The sequence below is a fragment of the Hyla sarda genome, chromosome 9, assembly GCF_029499605.1.
Source record: "Hyla sarda isolate aHylSar1 chromosome 9, aHylSar1.hap1, whole genome shotgun sequence".
NCBI lineage: Eukaryota > Metazoa > Chordata > Amphibia > Anura > Hylidae > Hyla > Hyla sarda.
Window position 1 is genome coordinate 149,559,697 of NC_079197.1, and position 10,884 is coordinate 149,570,580.

At 44.5% G+C, this 10,884-nt stretch overlaps 1 protein-coding gene across 15 annotated transcripts in view; it reads left to right on the top strand.

The window, feature by feature from the left end:
• KCNK6 (potassium two pore domain channel subfamily K member 6) overlaps positions 1-10,129 on the top strand; it is a 95,418-nt gene extending 85,289 nt beyond the window's left edge. For 7 of the 15 annotated variants that reach the window (XM_056537643.1, XM_056537639.1, XM_056537638.1 and 4 more), the window contains 2 exons: positions 4,620-5,015; positions 8,665-10,128. In XM_056537643.1, the coding sequence (XP_056393618.1) occupies positions 4,620-5,015; positions 8,665-8,888 (620 nt within the window). In that variant the 3' untranslated portion in view covers positions 8,889-10,128. Of the gene's footprint in view, positions 1-4,619; positions 5,016-8,664 lie in introns of all 15 variants that reach the window. The other 8 variants (XM_056537632.1, XM_056537635.1, XM_056537636.1 and 5 more) reach the window with 2 other exon arrangements.
• The last annotated feature ends 755 nt before the right edge of the window (positions 10,130-10,884 follow it).

Sequence of the window (10,884 nt, forward strand, 5' to 3'; positions counted from 1 at the left end):
CTGCCCCTTGTCGCCTCTGTTGTTCAATCTGGCAATTGAGCCCCTGGCTCGTTATTTGATTTCCGCTGATATCTACAGGGGCAAAAAATGTGGGCGCCCAAGAGGTCAAATTGTCCATGTTCGCGGATGACGTTCTTCTTTACCTCAGCAATCCTAGAGAGGCTGTCCCTAAGATTCTAAATGTTCTGTCTTATGTGGGGGGGGGGGTTATAGGCTATAGGGTTGATGCCGCTAAGAGTATGCTTTTGCACTGGGTACGGTTTCTCCTGCAGGAATTCCTGTTGTGAATGTGCCGGAGTTGCGGTGGCCCCTTTCTTCATTACTTACCTGGGCATTCTCATTGGGAAGACTCCTGACACGCTTTGTTCACTTAATTATACCTCTCCCTTCCAGCGCATACTGGCTTAACTGAAATGCTGGGACTACTTGCCTTTATCCTTTCTGCATAGATGCCACCTTCTTAAAATGATTAGTTTCCCTCGCCTATTGTATCCTCTGCAAGCGCTTCCGCTCTTACTTAAACATGCCAATATTACACGCCTCAACTCAGCCTTCCAATGTTTCCTGTGGCAGGGTAAGCGCCCGGGTATTGCTTTGCAGAAGTTAATGCTTAGTAAAGCAGAGGGAGGGGTAAATTTCCCCAATATCAGAGGTTACAATATAGCTTGCCTATTTCGCCATGCGCTTGATTGGCTGCACAACTCCACTTATTATTCCAACTTAGCGATAGAAGCGGCGCTGGCTGCCCCTTGGTCTCTGCCGGTGCTACTTCATACTTCTATTAACACCAAGCTTCCAGCAGGGGTCAAGGGCTCGGCACTACTGCGTGATACTATAGTGGCCTGGAAGGATGCCCTTGCATGACCATCTGGAATTCCCGCAGGGTTAGTCTTCCCCGTGGTTGAGACCAGAGGGTCAGTAGTGGGCAATTTTCAGCATACTAATATTCATAAAAAAAGTTATAATTTTTTTAAAGTAAAATAAAACAAAACATATATAAATCGGGTATCATTGTAATAGTATGAACCAACAGAATAAAGATAACATGGCATTTTCACCAGACAGTCCGCTGCATAGAAACAGAAGCCCCAAAAAGTTGCAAAGTGGCATTTGTTTGTTTTTTTAATTTTTAATTTTTGTTGGGTGTTACCATAGATTTTGTGGAAAAATAAGGGATGTCATTACAAAATACATGCACTATGGTAGAGCAAAAATGAGAAAAAAATTTGTGTTTTCCCAGTCATGCAAAGCAAACAACTAACCTTTTTTTGGCTATTTAGGGCTGTAAGCAGGTTTACTACCACAAAACGGGGAGCGGCGCCGGCAATGGGTGCCGCTGCCCCTTCTCTCCCCCTGGCTGTCGGCGCCGATAGTCAGGGAGACAGAACGGGCAGCGGCACCGATAACCAGGGGGTGAAAAGGGCCGACAGCAGCGCTCTAGACCCCAGGAAAGGCAGGGGGAGAGAAGCGGGCAGCGACGGCCTCTCTCCCCCTGCCTTTCCTGGGGGTATATCGGGGTATACACGCGCACACACGCACCCTCATTTTATCATGGATATTTGGGTAAAAAACTTTTTTTACCCAAATATCCTTGGTAAAATGAGGGTGCGTGTTATAGGCCGGTGCGTGGTATACCCCGATAAATACGGTACTTTAACGTTATTTTTTTACAAAAATTTTTAATAATTATGGTAGTATCTGTCTTTGTGAACTGCTGTGGGCTATGATAAAAAGGAATTCTTCACAGTGCAGTTCTTCCACATTGTGCACAAGAAAAGTGTGTCTACCTACATGTGTGACAATCAAGATGTCATAGACGTAGGGAACTGCTGTTTTTACCAATTTTGCCATTTATTTCAGTAGGAAAAATAATGTGGTGTACATTTTCAGTAGATACAACACCATACCAAGCTGCTTTTATTCCCACCTTGAAGAGTGTCTAGGATACAGTGGGGAAAAAAAGTATTTAGTTAGCCACCAATTGTGCAAGTTCTCCCACTTAAAAAGATGAGAGAGGCCTGTAATTTTCATCATAGGTATGCCTCAACTATGAGAGACAGAATGAGAAAAAAAACAAAAACATAAAATCCCATTGTCTGATTTTTAAAGAATGTATTTGCAAATTATGGTGGAAAATAAGTATTTGGTCAATAACAAAAGTTCATCTCAATACTTTGTTATATATCGTGTGTTGGCAATAACAGAGGTCAAACGTTTTCTGTGAGTCTTCACAAGGTATTCACATACTGTTGCTGGTATTTTGGCCCATTCCTCCATGCAGATCTCCTCTAGAGCAGTGATGTTTTGGGGCTGATGCTAGGCAACATGGACTTTCAACTCCCTCCAAAGGGAGATCTGGGTTGAGATCTGAAGACTGGCTAGACCACTCCAGGACACTGAAATGCTTCTTACGAAGCCACTCCTTCATTGCCCGGGTGGTGTGTTTGGGATCATTATCATGCTGAAAGACCCAGCCATGTTTCATCTCCAATGCCATTGCTGATGAAAGGAGGTTTTCACTCAAAATGTCACGATACATGACCCCATTCATTCTTTCCTTAACACGTATCAGTCATCCTGGTCCCTTGGCAGAAAAACAGCCCCAAAGCATGATGTTTCCACCCCCATGCTTCACAGTAGATATGCAACTCAGCATTCTTTCTCCTCCAAATATGGCAAGTTGAGTTTTTACCAAAAATTTCTACTTTGGTTTCATCTGACCATATGACATTCTCCCAATCCTCTTCTGGATCATCCAAATGCTCTCTAGCAAACATCAGACGGGCCCGGACATGTACTGGCTTAAGCAGGGGGACACATCTGGCACTGTATGATTTGAGTCTCTGGCGGCATAGTGTGTTACTGATGTTAGCCTTTGTTACTTTAGTCCCAGCTCTCTGCAGGTCATTCACTAGGTCACCCCCCCCCCCCCCCCCCCGTGTGGTTCTGGGATTTTTGCTTACCATTTTTGTGATCATTTTGATACCACGGGTTGAAATCTTGCATGGAGCCCCAGATCGAGGAACATTATTAGTGGTCTTGTATGTCTTCCATTTTCTAATAATTGCTCCCACAGTTGATTTCTTCACACCAAGCTGCTTGCCTTTTGCAGATTCAGTCTTCCTAGCCTGGTGCAGGTCTACAATTTTGTTTCTGGTGTCCTTTGACAGCTCTTTGGTCTTGGATATAGTGGAGTGTGACTGTTTGAGGTTGTGGACAGGTGTCTTTTATACTGATAACAGTTTAAACAGGTGCCATTATTACAGGTGATTGGAGGACAGAGGAGACTCTTAAAGAAGAAGCTACAGGTCTGTGAGAGCCAGAAATCTTGCTTGTTTGTAGGTGACCAAATACTTATTTTACTGAGTGATTTACTAATTAATTCATTAGAAATTCATTAGAAATCCTATGTGATTTCCTGCATTCCCCCCCCCCCCATTCTGTCTCTCATAGTTGAGGTATACCTATGATGAAAATTACAGGGCTCTCTCATGTTTATAAGTGGGAGAACTATCACAATTGGTGGCTGACTAAATACTCCCCCCCCCCCCCCCCCCCCCACTGTAGGTAGAGAAATTACTATCCAGATACCCAGACTGTTAAGGCTTCTTTCACACTGCCGTTAGCACATGGCAGTGTGACGGCCATAGGGGAAGTCCATGTGCCGTCTTATTCTCCCGCTAGTCCCATCCAAAAATAACGGCATCCGACAGCTCCCATTATAGTAATTGGGAGCCATCGGTACCCATTGTTGCTCCCCATCATGAGAACGGTAGTTAAAGAGACTTTAATGTCTGTTCTCGACGGGGAGCAATGGCAGTATGAAAGGGGCCTACGGCTGTCACGCCCCCTCCCATAGACTTGCATTGAGGGGGCGGGGCATGAAATCCCATGGGGCGGAGTCGTGACATCACGATCTTCCGTTCCCGTGGTCGGGAGCCAGACCCTCCAGCGCTTCCGGAGCAGTAACAGGTGGGTGCCGCACGGTATATTGCGGTGGTCCCCAGTGGCGGGACCCCCACGATCAGACATCTTATCCCCTATCCTTTGGATAGGGGATAAGATGTCTAGTGGTGGAGTACCCCTTTAATCAATCTATCTATCCATCCATCCATCTTATATCTATCTATCTATATCATATCTATCTACTATCTATCTACTATCTATCTGTCTCTCTCTATCTCATATGTTTATATCTCATATCTATCTATCTATTCACCATCTGTGTTATGAGTAATATGTCGCCTTTATGCCAAGTAATCTGTTACCACTTTAAAAAAGTTTGTATGAGGAAACTGGTCATATGATGAGCCAAGTACCTGCTGACAAGCTCAAAAAACTGTAGTAAATAAGTAAAGCCTTATACAAGTCATTGTGACTAGTTCCTAATTCTCTATATTTGTATTGTCATACCCCTAAAAATGTTATCCATTACAGTGCCCTTATATGTTACATAACCACAGGCAGAAGTTGTTGCACTTATCCACCATCACTACTGATCACTCTTGATGATATAGATGTATTCCAAGCAAATATATGGCAGATGCCTTTTCTGTATATGGTGCTGATGTAGTATGTATATAGACTAGTTATTAACTCATACCTTGCTCTTTTTCTAGGTTATGGATACACCACTCCTCTCACAGACTCCGGGAAGGCATTCTGTATCTTTTATGCTCTGGTTGGGGTTCCATTTACAATGCTGGTCCTCAGTGCCGCAGTCCAACGCCTTATGTCTACTTTTACCTACCGGCCGATCCGCTACTTCCAACTTCACAGAGGCTATGACCGCAAGAAGGTCACTGGTGTTCACTTTGTGGTCTTGGCTTTGGCTGTGCTGATCCTGTTCCTTGTAGTGCCATCCGCCATATTTAGTTCCATAGAAAGTTCTTGGAGTTTCCTGGATGCATTTTACTTTTGTTTTATCTCATTATGCACAATTGGACTGGGAGATTACGTGCCCGGGGAGCAGGACAACCAGTGGCTCCGTCAGCTCTACAAAGTGTCTGTGGCCTGTAAGTATTAAAGTTAGGCGGATGCAAAAATAAGATTTCCTCTGTGTTTTCTTTTTGCAGGAAATCTCTTCTTATTTCTGAAATTCACACTCTCAGTACAAAGCATCATTCTGCATTATTAGTTGATCAACCAGATCAGTCCCATTCTAGCCTGTTTTGGGGGTCCAAAAAAATATTAATTTACCTAATTTAGGCCCCAAAGCACATTTTGCCCACCATTGAAGATGAATAAGCATACGCCAGCCCCAGCATAGGGATTCATGCACATGTCCATTTAGCAGCTCTATTTTATACATAGTTGTAATATGGTCTCTAGTGTACCTGTGCCTGAAGGAGTCTGTATGGCCCTGCACAGATATATGACTCTGTACTAAGAAGCCTCTATGTGCTACCAATTAGACTCCCGCATGCATGATCTCTAAAGCATGAGAAGGTTACAATTTACTCCCATACACCTCTGGCAGTGAACTTGTCTCCTGGCACAACCAAACAAATCAGGTAGGTTCAAATTCAAAATGGCTGATGTGCCCTCCCACATATGATGTTGGTAGACAGTCAAGAGTCCTTAAAGGGGTACTCCGCTGCTCAGCGTTTGGAACAAAATGTCCCGAACGCTTAGAGCCAGCATGGGGACCTCGTGATGTCATAGCCCTGCCCCCTCATGATGTTATGCCCCACCCCCTCAATGCAAGTCTATGGGAGGGGGCGTGACGGCTGTCACGCCCCCTCCCATAGACTAGCATTGAGGGGGTGGGACATGATGTCAGGAGTGGGCGGGGCTATGATGTCACGAGGTCCCCGTGCTGGCTCTAAGCGTTCGGGACATTTTGTTCCAAACGCTGAGCAGCGGAGTACCCCTTTAAATACATTAGACTATCAGTGGATCATCCCAAACAATTTCCACAGGATTCACTAACATTAAGTTTATGTATATGGGCAGCATAACACATGACTGCAAAATTAAACTACACTCAGGATGTATCTTTGATCATGGCAACACATGGTAGGTCTGCATTGGAGCTGAAGGTACAAAATGGTAGCAGATTTTATTTAAGGCTATTTACAAAGTTGCATTCATTTTTTATTTTGGATGCATTGAAGCAAGAAATAAAGTGCATGTATAGTCTATTAATATAGACAAGAGGATAGATACATCTGTTACAGACACAGACAGATCACCGCTATGGAGTGTAACAGAAATCAGCCAAGTCCGATAAATCAGCTCACACATATATAATAGTATTACAAAATAGCTCATCTTGCAGTAAAGAAACATGGCAAAGAAAGATAGCACCAAATATAGAACTGACATGTGCAAGGGAAAGACAGACAGGTGCAGAGGTGACGGCTGTTTCACGCTGTCAATAGCTTCTTCTGACCTTGATGTCATCATTACGTACAGGTAAACGTATATATAGGTGGAACAGAAAGAAGTTACCATAACAACGTGTAAACAGAATATATTTAAACATTAAAAACACAGTACTAGAAATTAACCTTATACGAACTGAGATTGGATTTCTCTGTTGGTAAAAACCTGTTTGTTCGTACACGTGAACACCTACAACGTGAAAAAACTGTGTAGGAGCCTCTGGATTTATTGTACATATTACAGATATACATGGAGATATATTGCACCTTTATAAATCTGCTGGTCTAGAGAGAAGACATGCCGCGATCTGGAGTGGATCATCAGATCCAGCTATAACACTGTGAAGTCAGGTGGATCCGGCGACTGAACACAACAGGACCCCTAGGACTGAATGAACAAGACAATCTCAGTTCTTTCCTATAAGGTTACTTTATAGTACAGTGTTTTTAATGTTCTAATTTATTTTGTTTTCTTGTTGTCATGGTAACTTCATTGCGTCCCACCTATATATACGTGTACTTGTGTGTAGTGACGACATCAAGGCTGGAAGAAGCTCTTAACAGCGCAAAACAGCCGTCGCCTCTGCATGACCCTTTTCCTGTTTGTCTCTCCCTTCTACATGTCCGTTCTATTCTAATGGAATAAAGGAAGAGATACAGCCACTTGATTTGGTGAGTGATAAGTCTCTTTACTTCAAGATACATTTATCTATACATAATCTTAATAAAGAAAAAATGATAAGTGGCACCGATACCTTGCGGACGCAGTCCCACGAGATGGATGGTGTAATACCAGGTCAGGTAACCAGCTTTATCCAGTTGCGGAGGTGCTAGGACAAATTCAATAGCGGTCAATAATATACAAAACAAAGGGAAGACAGACGTCCTGCACTCACTGCTCAAACTCTGGTCAGTCGGCTCCCATCTGGGGCTGCTCCTCCGGTAAGGTGATCAAGGTAGCGTGGGGTGCTCAGAGGCGACTGCCGGCGGTTTCACGCACAGGTATGTGCTTCTTCCGGCCTCGAGGCCGGAAGAAGCACATACCTATGCGTGAAACCGCCAGCAGTCGTCTCTGAGCGCCCCACGCTACCTTGATCACCTTACCGGAGGAGCAGTCCGAGATGGGAGTCGACTGACCAGAGTTTGAGCGGTGAGTGCAGGACGTCTGTCTTCCCTTTGTTTTGTACATTTATCTATAGGCTATATCCATCATTGGTAGTCAAGGCTTTTCTATTATTAGTACTATCTGTCTTTTACATCGCCCGTACACATTTTTTGTTGACCTAATCTGATTTACTAGTCATTCAGGTCATTCAGAGATTCCATTGTCACTTAGTACTTAAGGTAAATGGTATATGTAACCCATCTGGACTAACTGGAAAGTCTGTATTGTCATAGGACACAATGATAGACATCTCCTTGGGACATACTTGGAGGGTGACGCAAGTGCAGTTTAGTAACTTCAGCAAATTTTTTATTGGGGAAACATTAGAAATTATTGCCCAAAATAACCCAATTTGGGCAATTGTTGTTCTTGGCAAAAGTAGATATTTTGGTGGGATCATATGATGGAGGCCTCCCAACTTTTACATGGGAAAGAAGGATTGGGTTTCTCATTGTTAAGTTTCACATTGCCCAATATTTTGCTCTCCTGTAAAAGGGATTCCTACACATTGGGGTTTCCATGCTTCGTCATTTGTCTTCCATTTTTACATCTTTTTGTTTAAAGGGGTACTCCGCCCCTAGACATCTTATCCCCTATCCAAAGGATAGGGGAAAAGATGTCTGATTGCGGGGGGCCCGACGCTGGGGTGTCCGCGATCTCCCGGCTGCACCCAGCGTTCATTTAGAGCATCGGGTGCAGTGCTGGAGGCTTGTGACATCATGGCCGCTCCCTGCTCGTGACATCACGGCCACGCCCCCTCAATGCAAGTCTATGGGAGGGGGCGTGACGCCCCCTCCCATAGACTTGCATTGAGGGGACATGGCCGTAACGTCACGAGTGGGGTGTGACCGTGATGTCATGAGCCTCCACCTTGCATTGCCAGCCATCTGGCATGGAGCGAAGTTCGCTCCATGCATCGATGTCTGGGGTGCCGCAGCCGAGATCGCGGGAGTCCCCAGCATCAGGACCCCCTAAATCAGACATCTTATCCCCTAGGGGATAAGATGTCTAGGGGCGGAGTACCCCTTTAAGCTCCATCTTTCTGTCCCTGTCCTAATGTGTCCATTTAGTCTAATACATATGTCTTATTTAATGCCTTCTTGTTTTCCACAGTCTACCTCCTACTTGGTCTTATGGCCATGCTGCTGATCCTCCAGACATTCCACAAAGCTTCAGATCTCCATGGACTCACAGATCTCTTCTACCTCCCCCACCTTCATGACCTCGATGACCAGGAGCCCATTCTGGACACTTCAAACTCTACTCTGAGTGACAAAGAACCTAAAAGACCACTGACCACAGGGGCCCAAACCAGCTATTCTACCATCAACCGATAACCCGGAACCATATTGTAACTGGCACCATGTAAACACCGGAGTATAAAAATGCACCATTCATACTTCTGAAACCTTCCATGCAAGGAGATTGTGTGACCACAAGTCATTATGTTATTAATAGGTTTACATTAGAATGAAGAGGGTATATATGAATTATATCCTCTATTAGATTTCCAAGTGTATATTTATATCTCTTACCTTTCTGTATGTCTCACGTATGTTTTACACTACCCTGATTTTTATTAACAGGTCATACCTCTTCAATATACATTTTATGTGCCTTGACTGACTGAAGTAAGGATAGATAGCTAAAGATTTATTCTCATCAATCTGGTAGTTGGGAGAACAATCCTATACCCCTTGCCCTTGCTACCACCCATTGTCATAGCTGGCCATATACATAAGATAGCTGTTCAGCCATCAGAACACTCTCCTTACACATGCATGTTTGAGTCAGCTGAGCATGCATGTGTTTTCAATTGATAGAGGGGAGAAAGCCGATACCAGATACCTTTGATGTGGCTTATCTCCTTAAAAGGGAACTCCGGTGGAAACAAGTGGAAAACAAATGTTTTCAAAATCAACTGGTGCCAGAAAGTTAAACAGATTTGTAAATAACTTCTATTTAAAAATCTGAAGCCTTCCAGTACTTATCAGCTGCTGTATACTACAGAGGAAATTGTGAAGTTCTTTCTAGTCTGACCACAGTGCTCTCTGCTGACACCTCTGTCCGTGTCAGGAACTAGATTAGAGAAACAAAAAGAAGACCACACAAAGCGCCTAGCGCATTATCCCCAATAAATCGATGGAAAAGATGGATGGTATGTGCTCACCTGGAGCACAAAAGATATGCGCATATAACCCAAGGCAATGGGTAGGTAGTTTTCTGTGTATTCCCTGGAGGAGTTGCAAAGCCGTGGGAAGGTGGATGAGGATTGGCGTCCGTCCACAAGAGATAAGCTAAAAGCAGAAGAAAAATTCCCCTCTAGGCGCAACCGCTCTCTGAATGGAATCGAGTGAAAAACTTTTTCACTCGATTCCATTCGGAGAGCGGTTTGCGCCTAGAGGGGAATTTTTCTTCTGCTTTTAGCATGTCAGGAACTGTCCAGATTAGAAGCAAATCCCCATAGAAAACCTCATCTGCTCTGGACCGTTCCTGACACGGACAGAGGTGTCAGCAGAGAGCACTGTGGTCTGACTGGAAAGAATTTCACAAATTTCTCTGTAGTATATCTGGAGCATACAGCAGCTGATATGTACTGGAAGGGTTAAGATTTTTAAATAGAAGTAATTTACTAATCTGTTTAAAGGGGTAGTCCAGTGCTGAAAAACTTATCCCCTATCCTAAGGATACGGGCTAAGTTTCAGATCGCGGGGGGTCCAACCGCTGGGTCCCCCTGTGTTCTGCTGTACGGGGCCCTGGCTCCCTGGCCAGATAGCGGGTGTCGACCCCCGCACAAAGCAGCGGCTGACATGCCCCCTCAATACAAGTCTGTGGCAGAGCTAGAGTGCTGCCTTCGGCAATCTCCAGCTCTGCCATAGCGATGTATTGAGGGGGCGTGTCGGACGCCACTTTGTGCGGTGGTCGACACCCGCTATCTGGCCAGGGAGCCAGGGCCCTGTACAGGAGAACGCGGGGGGCCCCGCGATCTGAAACTTATGGATAGGGGATTCTTTTTTCAGCAGTGGATATCTCCTTTAACTTTCTGGCACCAGTTGATTTGAAAAAAAATTTCCACCGGAGTACCCCTTTAAGAGCAAACACCACATGCCCGATCCCTCTCATCCTGATATCTGGAGAATCGGGAGACCTCAACATGAGAAGGCTGGCCACTTCTGCTGCAGTTGGCAGGTTGGGTTAACACTTATATGTTTATGGCCATCTTAGGGCCTCATGCACATGATCACATTATGTCTCTCTACAAACTCCATGTTAGATCGAGTCATCATATAACGTCCATAGTAGGGTAAAAACTTCTACTGTTCCTCCATATGT